Consider the following 13,657-nt stretch of genomic DNA (forward strand, 5'->3'; position numbering starts at 1 on the left):
TCCAGCGTAGCAATACAGCTCTCAAGTACAATGCAACAATGCCAGCCTTCTCCCCCCCTTCCCCAATATGCCACTCTTAATACCTCTTCACCCCAATGAGCACACTCCGCCCCAAAAATATCGATGCCGGGTCGCGACGCTCAGAAAGCAACACCCTTCCCTGTCCCACCCGCAGTTCCCACCAACTTCTTCTCCTCCCCCCTCTCCCTCTCCTTTACCAACTCAACCAACTCCCCCGTACTCCCCCGCTCAAACCCCGCCTCCTTTCCCCCCTTCACCGAAATCAACGAAATACTCCTGAAATGCCCTTTCCGATCATCAATAACCGTCACGGACGGGAAACGCCGGATCGTCGCGTTCGGATCCGTCTGTTTCGGCTGCTCGGGGGAGCGGGCTTTGACCGGTTTCAACGCTGGAGGGGGCATGGAGGAGGAGCGGGAGGGGTCGGCGGGGGGGCGCAGGGTGGTGTCGTGGGAGGATGAGGAGGGGCGGGTGAGGCATTGGCGGTAGATGTCGGACCAGAGTTCGGCTTTTGAAGGGGTGGTGGGCTTCACTTCTATCTCTGTCGGGTCATGCGATGCTCCGTCGAGCTTTAAGCCTGCGTCGGTAGTGACGCTGCCACCACCAGGCGTCGGTCCCTCGTCCTCCAGATCGTCCATCGGTCCAATCGCCATAGTATCCCTGCGCTTCGCACTATCTTGGCTGCGATCACGGGGGACCTCGAACAGACTGATCTCGCGGAAGGGACTCTCCCTTCCAGTGGACTCGCGATCGCTCGAGTGGTGGCGCCAACGGTGATGCTTGAACTTGTCCTCTTCGGCGCGGACGTACTGCTTCAGCTTGCCTTCTTCCTTCTTGATCTTGTCTTCTTCCGCGCGGACGTAGTCTTTCAGCTTGCCCTCTTCTTTCTTGACGAAGCCTTCGACCAGGTCCTCTTCGCGGCGCACGAAAGTCTCGAGTTTCTCTTCTTCTTCGTGGACGTACTCTTCGACTTTGTCTTCTTCTTCCCTGACAAGTTCACGAAGCTTGTCGGCATCCTCCCTGGCATGTTCCTTGAAGCGGCCGAGAGCGCCTGAGTGCTTGTGGTGAGGATGCACGACCGGCTCAGCAGCCAACTGGGGTGGCAACAATTCCAGCTCCGGATACTCCAGCCTTCCACCCAAAGTCACGGACGTTCTGCGGTTCTGCCCAACACTGCTCGACGAGAACAAGTTGGAGTAGTAGCGCACGATACTGCTGAACGTCATGGACCGGCTCTTTGGCAGGGGGGCCTTCGAGCGCTTCGCCTTGTTCGTGCGCTTGCTGCCAGGACTGACGGTCTGCTCGGCCTCTGTCTCATCAGTCTCATGGATATCGGCGTGGTCGACATCGACCGCAAAGTCGCGCGTGATGACATTGTCAGGACGTCCGGCTGAAGCACAACGCTCGCCTCTGTTGTGAGAAGGGTAGCGTGACCAGGACTCTAGAGAAGTGCCGATTCTCTTCTTGCCCAAGCGCAAGCTTGACGATCCGCTCCCTCGTGGTCCTGCCCTCGAGGCTCCAGCAGTGCTGCTGACGCCGGAGGAGGCATACGTTGCTGCACTAGGAACAGCGAGGTGCGTGCTGCTCACGCTCCTACCCGCAAGACCGGCTTCACGATCATTGCCGAGAGGATCCAAGAGCTCGCTGCGAGTATCCGGCGTCGGCACACCAGAGCTGAATGGCGAGGACTTGAACACCGGCACCGTCTGTGACGGGTTCAACGACTCGCGCTGCTTGCTCGCCGACCGAAAGAGCGCCTTCTCCTGCTGGTGCTTCTCCAGCGCTTGAGCCATGAGTGGGTTGGCATCGTCCTTCAACGGACGAGCCCTGCTGATTCGGCGTCTGATGCCCACTGAGTCCCGATGGTCATCTTTCTCCACTTCCATCGCGCTTTGCAGGTTGATGACTGATGGGCGGCGGCGGTCATCGCCAATCACGGAAAGGTTGCGTTCGTAGTCTGCGTGTGTTGGACGTCGTTGAAGTCCGGTCGAGATGGGGAGTTGGCTCAGCGTATCTGCGTCTTCGTTGGCCGCAGCGCCGAAGTCGATCATGCTCACGGATCTGGTTGAGCGAGATGGACGCTCGTCAAGTTCGTACTGCACTGTCAGTAAAGCTGGATCCTCCGACTGCCCATCGTAAGTCTTGAGGTTTTCGTGGCCTGCATTCTTCGCCGGACTGATCTTGTCGTCATCAGTCGTTGCCACGCCCATCTGTGCCTCCGGCGTATCCAAATCGCCGTCCATCTCAGACATAGTAAAAGTACTCGGAGCATGCTGTTGCTTGCGACTACCTGGACGCAAGAACTTGAAAATAGACCGACGCTTCTTCACAGTCTTCCTCACCGGCTGATCGTCCTTGCACGCATATGCTAGAGCTGAGTAAAGAAGCCTTGGAGGCACTCTGAAGTGATGTTCTGGCGGCGAAGACCATCTCACAGACCTGTCTCCAGCGCTGTTGGCTGCTGTGTGGAAGGATGCTGTGCCAGAGTCCTTGCGGTTCTCGCCGGGTGTGGATGGTAATGGTTTGTCGCGATAGGCGCTACCACCAGATCGTTGCGAGCCCTTGGTGACGTTGACTTTGGAAGTTTCTCGGGATGCTGAAGGCTTGGATGTTTTTAGAGGCCAGTCCGCAAAGAGCGCATTCATGTCGATAGCAGGCACAGGAGTCTCCGTACCTGGCGTCTCGCTCACAGAAGTAATCTGGACTGCACTGGCTCCAGCACTCGTCGGCCGGCTGTAGACCGAAGATGCCGTCTCAACGCCCGGTGAGCGAACTCTACCCCAACTCGAAGGCACGTTGCCACTGTTGACTCCCGAGCTCGACATCTGTCTGGGACGTCTGCCAGGACCGAGGTCTGAGCGCTCTCTGTAATGGAAGGTCCAAGGATGAGGCGATGCGGGCATGGAGTCGTCTTCTGCTACATCGGAGAGCTGGGACATGCTGCGAAGCTGCTGTGAGATCCCCATGTTGTAGAGATGGAGGCCGCGGTCCGATGGTTTCTGCTTGAGTTCTGGTAGCTGGTCCGCCGGTGGTGACTCGAGCAAGTCCTCTCGTGTCGGCTCGCGGACGTGCAATATTGGAATAGCCGGAGTGTCGGCGGACGCAGGCGCAGATGCATCCCCAGTACCATCACTGGAGCCAGCTGTGAAGCAGATTTGATCCGATTGCCGTCTGAATGCACCAGCAAGGTCCGAGTCCGACCTCGAGCGCCGTGCGGTCAGTAGTGCTCCTGTAGACCTGGACGAGGCCTCCCCGGCGATTGGCGTAGACGGAGAAGTTCCAGCATCCGCACAAGGGAGCAGTGGCGCGCTGAACGATTTCGGCAATGGCGGCAGCGGTCGTTGATTCCCACAGCCCACCATCGCATCAGGCTGGTAAGTGGCAACAACATTGGCGAGCCCAGCAGTACCGCTTGCCTCATCCGCCTCGTCCTCAGATCTGGATCAGGTACCTCGTCAGCTGCTGCCCCAACACTCCCACGCACCACACACTCACCTCTTCACCGCCGGCTTCAGATACACCAACCTCTCACAATCCTCACTAGTAATCGGACTCATACTCCCAAAACGCCTCAATTCCAGCATCGGCGGAGCCCCTTTCCCTGCCCTCCCACTTGCACTTCCACTTCCACCATCCACCTCCCGCATCATCTCCCTCGTACTAACCACCCTCGCGTCCTCATCCCACCCTTCGCAATCTTTCTCTTTCGCCAAACTCATCTTCGACCGCCGCCTCGAAAACTGCAACTTCAGTTTACTGCCCAACCCAGGACTACACACGATCCCGGTATTGACTTCAGGCGCGCGATGCTGGAACGTCAGGGCATGCGGGTGGTCGTCCGGCAGAGCGGCGGCGGCGAAGATGCCGTCGAGGTTGGCGATGGGACGGGGTGGGGGCGAGGGGGAGGCGGTGCGGTCGGTGGGGTGGTGGCAGCAGAAGGACGTCGCTGCTGCTGCGGCGGCGGTGGTGGTGGAGGACATGGTTGGTTTTGTATTGCTGTTTCTCGTAACGTGGATATCGTTCTGATGAAATGAAGAAACCAAGGCGCTTCCAATGTGAGCGGCAGAGAAGACCAAGAGTTGGGCGCTCCAAAGACCCGAGAGCGGGAGTTGGTAGATGGATGGATGGTGTATGATGGGAAGAACATGTTGATGCTGGATGAGCGGATGTTGATGCTTACCCTGTGGCAACAGCTGACCATGGCGGCGTTAGCAGGCGCTGTGTGATTGAGATGGTGGAGGCAGTTGCGGTACGCTGTTGTGAGAAGGAAATACTCTGAGACCCACGCACACAGACGTCGTTGCCATATCGATGCTGCTGTGAGTAGAGGAGCGCCGCCATCGGGACTGCACAACTGGACCAAATAGGATGCTGGCAAAGAAGAGGTTGGTGAAAGCGATGAAGGTGGTGCTGCGTCGGAAGCACGCAGGTCGGCGAGTGCGCCGGGTGAGCGTACAGGTTGCTGCTCGCCATGATCATGAACTGCATACTAGAGCAAGGATGTTGTCAGCAAGGAGACAGTAGCGTGAGATGCTGGAGTGAAGTACCTACACGTGGACTTGCAGGAACCCAAGCCTTCTAAATGGCCTGCTGAGAAGTATGATCATTCAAGGAAAGAAGAGAAGAACACAACGCAATGCCCGTCAGAGCAAGGCCATAGCAGCAAAAGCCATCTCATTGCCATGTCTACTTCTACACCACCACTCCCATCCAACCCTCCTCGCAAAGCGCACAGCGCTCAAGCCACGATCGTTGAGATCACAGCCATCCTCCTCCCTCATCCTCCACCATCTTTCGAAAAGAACACAACCTTTGCCTTTCCCAGTTTTGTTGAACTCCCATCCATTCCCGTCTTGTTGAACACCATCGCTAACACACACTTTTTTCGACAGACGTTGAGTAAGACTGTCTTGTAGTTGGGGGTATCACATGTTGAATCATCACATCATAAAAGGGCGAGCAAGGTTAAACTGCTCGCCGTCATTTTCGCTTCCCACCCTTTGAACGCCAAAGACGCCCATCCCACACATCCCATCACGCAGAGACGACGAGTCTACTTCGACTCGTGCTTCTGACGGAAGTACTGCGCCGCGTTCACCATGTTGCGCAGCGCCTCCTTCGTCTCCTTCCACCCGCGCGTCTTGAGGCCGCAGTCCGGGTTGATCCACAGCTGCTCGGGCTTGAGGTACTGCAGCATCTCCTCGATGCGGTCCTTGATCTCCTGCTCGCTCGGCACGCGCGGCGAGTGGATGTCGTAAACGCCCGGGCCGATGTGGCGCGGGTAGGACTCGTCGATGAAAACTTTGAGCAGCTTGGCGTCCGACTTGCTGTTCTCGATGGAGAGCACGTCGGCGTCGAGCGCGGCGATGGCGTGGAAGAAGTCCTGGAACTCGGAGTAGCAGAAGTGCGAGTGGATCTGCGTGCTGTCCTTGACGCCGGCGGTGGAGAGCTTGAAGCTGTCAACGGCCCAGCTGAGGTACTTCTCTCGCTCGGCACCAGAGCGGAGTGGGAGACCCTCACGGAGGGCTGGCTCATCGACCTGAATGACGAGCACACCGGCCTCCTCAAGATCGACGACTTCGTCACGGAGGGCGAGTGCGAGCTGCTGGGCCTGCACAGACTGGTGGACGTCATCACGTGGGAACGACCACCGCAAGCAAGTGATGGGGCCAGTAAGCATGCCCTTCATTGGCTTCTTGCTGACGCTGACGGCATACTTGCTCTCCTTGACGGTCATCGGCTTGGGACGCGAGACGTCACCAACAACGATCGGTGGCCTCACGCAGCGGGAGCCGTAGGACTGCACCCAAGCGTGAGTAGTGAAGACGTAGCCGTCCATACGCTCGCCAAAGTACTGCACCATGTCGTTGCGCTCCGGCTCGCCGTGGACGTAGACGTCGAGGTCAAGCTCCTCCTGGATGGCAATGTTGTCCTTGATCTCCTTCTCGATGAACTTCTCATACTCGTCCGCAGTGATCTCGCCCTTGGTGAACTTGTTGCGGTTGACACGGATCTCCTTGGTCTGAGGGAAGGAGCCGATGGTGGTGGTGGGGAAAGTCGGGAGGTTGAGGTGCTCCTTTTGCTGAGCGTAGCGGGAGGTGAAGCCAGACTTACGCTCGTGCATTTCCTTGGTGATCTGTTCCTGCCTCTTCTTGACCTCGGGGTTGTTGATCCGCTTGGATGTAGCACGAGATTGCTGGCTCTTCTCGTTGGCCTCAAGCTCGCTGCGGACGGAGGCCGGGCCTTCAGTGACAGCCTTGGCCAGGATGGCAATCTCGGTGGCCTTCTCGACAGCGAAAGCGAAGAAGTCCTTAACCTCGGGATCGAGGTTCTTCTCGTTGTCAAGAGTGTGAGGCGTGTGGAGAAGCGAGCTGGAGGTGGCCACGATGACACGCTCCTTGCCGAGCTTCTGGATAGCGGTCTCGACAAGCTCAATCGACTTCTTCATGTTGTTCTTCCAGATGTTGCGGCCATCGACGATACCGCAAGACAGGATCTGCTTAGGTCCGAGGTGCTCAACGACCGGGCTGAGCTGCTCGGGGTGCCTGACAAGGTCGACGTGCAGGCCGTAGGTGTTCTTCAACGCGGAGTCGACAACGTCGAAGTTGTGGACGATGTCGCCAAAGTAGGTTGCAAGGACGAGCTGAGGACCCTCGCTGCCCTGAAGAGCGGTGAGCTTCTCGTAGGCTGGCTTGAAGGCGTTTCGGGTCTTGGATGGCAGGTCGAAGACGAGCACTGGCTCGTCGATCTGGACAGTCTCGGCACCAGCCTTCTTCAGCTCCTTCAGCAACTGCTCGTAGACGGGCAACAGCTTCTCGAGGAGAGTGATCGGGTCGACGTTCTGCTTACGGTCCGCCTTGCCAAGGTGGAGGAAGGACACGGGTCCGAGAATGACCGGGCGAGTAGTGATGCCAGCCTCTTTGGCCTCAAGGAAATGCCTCACAGCCTTCGGGTCGTCCGAAAGCTTGAAGGTCTGGTTGTCCTGCAGCGTAGGCTTGACGTAGTGGTAGTTCGAGTCAAACCACTTCACCATCTCCAAACTCGGCACATCAACGCCGTCCTTCTGGTGTCCACGGCCCATGGCGAAGTACTCGTCCAGCGTGTTGAGCTTGTGCGTCGAGTACCGCTCGGGCACGGCGCCGAACATCTGGATGTGGTCGAGCACCTGGTCGTAGTAGGAGAAGTCGTTGCTGGGGATGATGTCGACGCCGGCATCCTTCTGGATCTTCCAGTGCTCGAGGCGGAGGCGCTTGCCCTCGGCCAAGAGGTCTTCGCGGGACAGCTTGTCGCCCCAGTAGGCCTCGGTGGCTTTCTTGAGGTCTCGCAGCTTGCCCATGCGAGGGAAGCCGAGGATGGAGGATTGCACCATTGTGCCGGTTGTGTTTGTAGTTCGAAATTTGTGGTCAGTGTGGTGTGAAGGGTGTGAAGATGAAGATGAGGTCTGTCTATGGGGGATATGAAGAAGAAAAGGTGGCGTTTAGCGGTGTGAATGAGGAAGAGAGGGATGAAGGAGGGATGGAGGGGCTGTTTCTGGAGAAGAAATGTCGTGTTGAGAAAAGCATTGACTTTTTCCAACCGCCAAGAAAAGGGTCCACAGACATCATCACATGCAGTCATCCATCGCTGGATCACTGATACGAGGACTCGCGCTTAACTCTGAAACCACGCAGCTTCAACCGCCACATTCATCGCTATGTACAGGACATTCTAAAGACTCCGAAATCACAGTCCAATCATCATTCCATTCGTAACCGCTGGCTAAGGCGATGAACGACGCGTATAGTAAAGCACCGCGGCCCCTCGAGCCGGATCAGCGGACCAGCATCAGCGAGAGCGACATCGAGATAATTCATCAGTCATCTTCTCCGTCTCCTTCCCTCTCACCAACCCCGTCACCCTGCTCCGCTTCACCCGTCGGCGACACATCCATCGCTTCACCGCCGCTCGTGGAAGGCTCACCCTCACCCTCACCCTCTTCACTCTCGGTCTTCGGCGTCCGCTCCGCCATCTCACTCCCTTCTCCATCCCCATCCCCATCCCCCTGCGTCTCACCCTGGTCATAAGACCCATCCTCTTCGTTGCCTTCACTCTTCGACCGAGGGTACGACTGTCGAAACGGCGAGTTCTGCTCCACGTACATCGACTCGCCCCGGCTACTGCGGAGGCTCTGATGGTAACGGCCATCGCCAGGCGTGCGCACGTGGGAGGAGCTGTAGCTGTGCTCGGAGTAAGCGTCGTCGGGGCGGCGGGCGGATGCGGAGCTGCTACGTGTTAGTGTATTGTATGGGTGACTCGCTCTTATGGTAACCTACAGTTGTATAAGCCGCTCCTCGTCAGTACCCGGATGCTTGCGTCTAATATGAGCCTTAAAATTGTCCAGCCTCGGCCACCATTTACGATGCGTGCCGTCTGTCGGATCCGGACACGCAGCGCAAATGTACCCAATCTTATTTCCGATACGCGGCGAAGCTCCATGCACCGACTTGCGATGTCTCTGTAAATCATTCTCCGTAGCGAAGCCCTGCGTCCGCGTACAACCCGGCTCAGAACACCGATACGGCTTCGAGTGCTGTAGATAGTGCTTCCTGCATCCCAGAGATCAGCAATACGTGCCAGCTGGCAAAAAGCGGGTGACCTATACTGACTGCGCATCAGAGGGGTTCTTCAGCTCCTTGCCGCACGTGGTGCACGGCGGGACCGTCGACTTGGACTTGTTGCTCGATTTGCGCTGGAGCACTTGTATGATGTCGTTGTTGGTGTGCATGTTGACGTGGGGAGGCGGGGGCGGGATGAAGGCGCGCGGAGTGGCTGCGGCCTCGGCGTAGGGGTGGGGCGGTGGGTGATGACCTTCCTGACTCGCGTCAACACGCATCGGCTCCGCGTCGACGGAGGCTGTGGAATGGTGGCGAGGAGGGTGTTGAGGAGGGGAGTGCTCCTCACCTTCTTCTCGCTTGGGCTGGCTTGCGTCTCGCGGTTGGGGTTGGGGTGGTGGTTGTATCGGCACCGGAGCAGCTCTGAAGCGCCCAGGGTCGAAGTCGTATTGTTCGGGTGATCGCACTCGTGCGGCTGTCTGCGGTGGGGGTGGAGGAGGTGCTAAAGGGTCCCACAGCAGCTCGATGAGGGACCGGTCTACTTGGGCACCAGCGTAGTCGTGAGCTTGATACTTCTCCCAGTCCCACGTAGCGCTGACCCTGCCATCATCCATCATCTCCCAGATACGTTCTAAACTCCTCGCCGCGTGCATGACGGTGTCAATGCTGTACGACGGGTCTAGTCTGTTGAGAGAAGTCCAGATCTCTTGTCTTTGCCCAGCGTAGAAGGAAGTCGAGCCGAGGATGAAGATTGGTATGAGCAAAACAGACCTGTCACCATGAGCTCCGAGTTCATTCTCAAAGGTGCGGAGGAAGTGTAGGCCGTCGTCGACCATATGTCGAAAGGCAGAAGTCGACTCGGAGGGCTGGATAGATCTGGAGAAGAAGATCCACAAGCATTGTTTGTACAGTATACTGGCCGGGTATTGCAATACACCGGGCTCGTATCGTGAGATCCAGTTGCGGAGGATGTTGTCGATAGCGTAAGTGTCGTTGAAATATACATGATCGCACCAGACAGCCCCCGACAATCGCTTTGGCCGGACGTGGTGACGAAGGTAGTATGCACGTCTGAACAGTTCCATAAGGTCTGGCTCGACCACTGCAAAGCTCAGATCGCGAGGGTCACTGTGTATGGCAGCCGGGAAGTCTCGAGGCGGTGGAGGCGATAGGAAACGATGCGTACCCTGCTGAGAGTATGCATTGAAGCCCGTCCGTATCAGTCGTGCTGGCCCAGCTCTTTCGCTGTCGAGGAGAGGCTGCTGCGCGATCTGCGGCGGCATGACCTGTCGCATCGGCGGCAACGGGTGGTTGGCCGGACTGCTCTCCTCGACGTGTTGTCGCTTGCGTTTCGGCGCACCTTCTTCCTCGACCGTTGCGTTCCTCCATCCTGTCACCCGCTCTGGCCGCGTGTGGTCTATCAATCCGTTGCCATTTCGCAACGCCTCCGCCGAATGCGCAACCTCGCTGTCTCTTTCCACGCCGGTGGGTGGTGCCCTGGGCAGGATCTTACGAACGCCGGGCTCCATCCACACTACCTTCGCCAGCTCGGTCCACTTCCATGGGCGGTGCTAGCAGTCTCTTGCGGTTCTGGTCGTCGAATAGAGGGTTGTGCGAGCTGTGAAGGCGTTTGACTATATCAATGGCATCGCCAGCTCGTCGAGTCGAGTGTGTTCGCTACGAGCTGCGCTGTTGGTCGCCTGAGGCTGTCGGAGTGCGAGCAGGGGGGTGCGACGGGGCCGAGAGCAGGTAACGGAGGGCAGAGAAAAGGTGGTGGTGGTTGAGGGGAAGGAAAGACACCCAAGTGGAGCGGGAGCGAGCTGTCGAAAGGTCTGGGCTGGATTTCTGCAGCAAGACTCCTCAAAGGCAAAAGTCACCGCTTGCGAGGCGTCGACTCGCGCACGGCCAGTCCTTGCTTTTGCGCCTTCTTCCACCAGGCAACCTCTTTTCCCCTCTTCGCTATACCACAGCATCCACTTCTCATTACACATCCATCGCACCTTCCTTCTTCTTATTATACAATGCAATGCTCCTTCCCCCGACAGCTCTCAACTCTCGCACCCTCCTCGCCTAGGGCCGCCTTACCCTTGGCGCGAGTTGCCTGACTTTGCCGATCCTGGTTGGCTCTGCTTTCTTCAGCCCCGCCCTTGCTCCCATCCCTGCCACTCCCTCTCACCAACTCATCCGCCGAATCACACGCAGCGACACCGTAAGCTGCAGCTTTCCAACGTGGCAAGCGTGTGTCGTGGGAGGCATGGCTGCATGTGTTGTGCGCTGCATCACATGCTCGCTCTCGCCACGACATCGTCCGGGTCGAGGACCGAGAGGTACAGTAGACGGGCAGATACGAACGCGATGTATCCCCGTCTGCGACCCGGATTCGAATGCTTGACGAACAGGGCATGTTGACCATTGCGCCATAGCTCACAGACTGTACGCTGTACCCAATGGTATGGCAGATGATGCAAATGAGAGAGATCACTCGGATACGATCGAAGAGATCTAACAGTGGCGTATTGACACCGAACTCCATGCCATGTTTTTCATCTCAAACGCCATGTTGCTCAGAGCTGAGCAGATGCTATTCTGTTCAGGCGTCAGAATTCCGTGGAAAAGAGGCAAATGCTCGAAGACGGACCGTGGGAAGCCATGTAAACATCCCACCCGTCGTGAGCAACAGTAAATCTCTCTATTCCGTAGAGCCTCATGAAGTAAGTACTCGCTGGGTAGTAGGGATGATAGTCTCACGGTGGTCAGCAGCATGCTCAAGACTGGCCCGCTTGAAGCCCCAAGAGCGAACAGCATGATACACCACAAAATGCCAACACCAACGAGAAATATCACAGCGATGACGACCGCGAAGTAACAGGATTCAATCGAAAGTGACAGGATCAAGTATCAGTTGTTCTCTCGAGATAGGTACGTAAATCTCCGACCACTACAACGTCGATCTGAGACATGTTTCTTGACCCTCAACTTCCTTTTGGACATCCTGATAATAACTCAACAGCAGTGGCCTGACAGCCACTTAAAGAATCCGCCAACATCTACTCGTCATCGTTGATGTCGACCTCCGTCTTGGTCCACTTGCGGGCCGGCACCTTGCGCTTGAAGAGAATGTCGATCTCACGGTACGACCGGTTCTTCATCTCCGGCAGCTGGTAGTAGGCCGTGACCAGGCAGAGGAAGCCGGTGGCGCCCCAGACGTAGCCGCACTTGCCGCGCAGGTTGGCTTGGTCGGGGTTGAGCATGTAGGAGGCGACTGTGGAGGTTGTTAGTGCTGTTCATCGAAGGAGGTGTGATGATGGGTTGCTTACGGAAGATGCAAGGGAACTCGACAATGTAGTACGCCGCACGACCAGCACCGGTGGTGAGCGGCCTGAGACGAATGGCCGACGTTTCACCAATGATGACCCACGAGGCGGGCGCCGGACCCAGCGTGAAGAGGACGGAGACGATGAGACCGAGGGACGCCTGCGCCAGCTTCGCCGAAGTGGTGTTGGGGACCGAGCCGGCGACACCGAGAGCGATCAGAAGGATGGTGTTGGCTGCCGAACCCCAGAGGTAGATCGGACGTCGACCGAAGTACGTGGTCAGGATCCAGGAGAGCATGACAAAGATCATCTGGAGAGCGGACGTGATGAGACCCAGACCGAAGGCGAGTTCGGTTTCGATACCAGCCTCTACACATTATTAGCAGTCGAACAAACTGAGGACAATGACAGCGGAGACCTACGCTTGAAGAAGTAGACGGCCTGGTTTGCAATAAGGTTGCCAGTCAAATTCTGCGCAGCGTAGACACCACAGACGATGAGCGTGCGGCGGAGGTCGGTGCCCTTGAACAGTTCGAGATGGCTGGGACGGTGGGACGACTTCTCCATCTCGATGACACGGCGCATCATAGCAACAGTCTCGGTCGTGTTGGTCTTCGACTTGCGTCCGAGACGCTCGACGGACTTGGCGGCTTTGTCGAACTTGCCCTTGCGCACAAGCCACCAGGGACTCTCGGGTGCGATGAAGATGAGAATGGCCAGGGGGGTGGGGAACATCCACTGGAGGGCGATGGGGATCCTGCACGGAGTGTCAATCGAGTACTCAACTTGTGATAGGTATTGGCACATACTTGTAGGCCTCCTTTCCGGGAGTGTCGCTGTACACATATGTGACGGCGCCGACGATGATGCTGCCAATGGCCCAGAACATCTGCAGCATCTGCGTCGCGGGTGCTCGCAGCTGGATCGGCACAATCTCACTGCAGTAGGCCGGGGCGTTGGCAATGAAGATACCCCACGGAATGCCCTCGAGAATCTGAGAGGCGAAGATGACCGGCATGGACTCCGCAAAGTAGAAGGCGAAGATGAAGACGTTCAGCAGCATGAGGCCGCCGATGAAGGCCCATCGGTAGCCGATCTTGCTGGTGATCGGACCGGCGATCATAACGCCAATGAGAGCACCGAGCTGGCCAGACACCTGGAGCGAAGACTGCCACTTGGCCGCGACGGTACAGTGTTCACCATTGGCGTCGCAGTTGATGCCGAAGCGGTTGTAGAAGGCGGGCAGAGCCATGAAAGATCCAATCAGGAAGACACAGTACGACTCCATGATCTGCCAAGCATTAGCTGTTACTCGTCGTCGACAAGGAAGCAGCTTACAATCGTGCAAGAGAAGACAAACGCCCATAAGGAGGCCATGGGGTACTCCTTGACGGCCTCGATGACCGTCATGTTATGCTCCGCATTCTCGGCCTCAATGGCATCGGCCTTGTAGTCGGCCACGCCAGCCTTCTCCTCGTAGACGGCATCGTGCTCCTCGGACATGTTGTCGCGCTGCACCGCCGTGGACTCGAGATCTTTGTTGTCCGACATGGTGACCGACGTGCTGGCTCTCGAAAGAAACGTGGTATGGCAAATGATACAGCAGTAGGGAAGGGAAGTGGACGAGGGGGGGCGTGGGAAGATAAAGCTGAACCCAAGCTACCCGGCCATGCTTCGCTGCGGGTGTGGAGGTGGAGGGGCTTGAGGGGGCAATGTGGAGGGTTGCGGGAC

The 13,657-nt window shown here is 57.5% G+C and overlaps 4 protein-coding genes across 4 annotated transcripts; all 4 read right to left on the reverse strand.

Moving 5' to 3' along the window:
- Nucleotides 1-140: 140 nt before the first annotated feature.
- On the reverse strand, nucleotides 141-4,001 carry LTR77_010438 (uncharacterized protein; the record flags this gene model as incomplete). The annotated part of the gene is made up of 2 exons (XM_064807658.1): nucleotides 141-3,459; nucleotides 3,517-4,001. The coding sequence occupies 2 exons, from the start codon at nucleotides 3,999-4,001 to the stop codon at nucleotides 141-143; spliced, it is 3,804 nt and encodes a 1,267-aa protein (XP_064654167.1).
- A 1,073-nt stretch (nucleotides 4,002-5,074) lies between these two features.
- MET6 (methionine-synthesizing 5- methyltetrahydropteroyltriglutamate--homocysteine methyltransferase) lies at nucleotides 5,075-7,390 on the reverse strand (the record flags this gene model as incomplete). Its single annotated transcript, XM_064807659.1, has 1 exon — nucleotides 5,075-7,390. One exon carries the CDS (start codon nucleotides 7,388-7,390, stop codon nucleotides 5,075-5,077), a length of 2,316 nt encoding a protein of 771 aa, XP_064654168.1.
- A 483-nt stretch (nucleotides 7,391-7,873) lies between these two features.
- LTR77_010440 (uncharacterized protein) lies at nucleotides 7,874-10,141 on the reverse strand (the record flags this gene model as incomplete). The annotated part of the gene is made up of 3 exons (XM_064807660.1): nucleotides 7,874-8,282; nucleotides 8,334-8,606; nucleotides 8,667-10,141. The coding sequence occupies 3 exons, from the start codon at nucleotides 10,139-10,141 to the stop codon at nucleotides 7,874-7,876; spliced, it is 2,157 nt and encodes a 718-aa protein (XP_064654169.1).
- A 1,518-nt stretch (nucleotides 10,142-11,659) lies between these two features.
- Nucleotides 11,660-13,477, reverse strand: LTR77_010441 (uncharacterized protein; the record flags this gene model as incomplete). Its single annotated transcript, XM_064807661.1, has 5 exons — nucleotides 11,660-11,874; nucleotides 11,930-12,295; nucleotides 12,349-12,683; nucleotides 12,736-13,217; nucleotides 13,265-13,477. 5 exons carry the CDS (start codon nucleotides 13,475-13,477, stop codon nucleotides 11,660-11,662), a joined length of 1,611 nt encoding a protein of 536 aa, XP_064654170.1.
- Between the last annotated feature and the right edge of the window lie 180 nt (nucleotides 13,478-13,657).

The sequence above is a fragment of the Saxophila tyrrhenica genome (genome assembly GCF_035928015.1).
Source record: "Saxophila tyrrhenica strain CCFEE 5935 chromosome Unknown scaffold_23, whole genome shotgun sequence".
In the NCBI taxonomy this organism is placed as follows: Eukaryota; Fungi; Ascomycota; class Dothideomycetes; order Mycosphaerellales; family Extremaceae; genus Saxophila; species Saxophila tyrrhenica.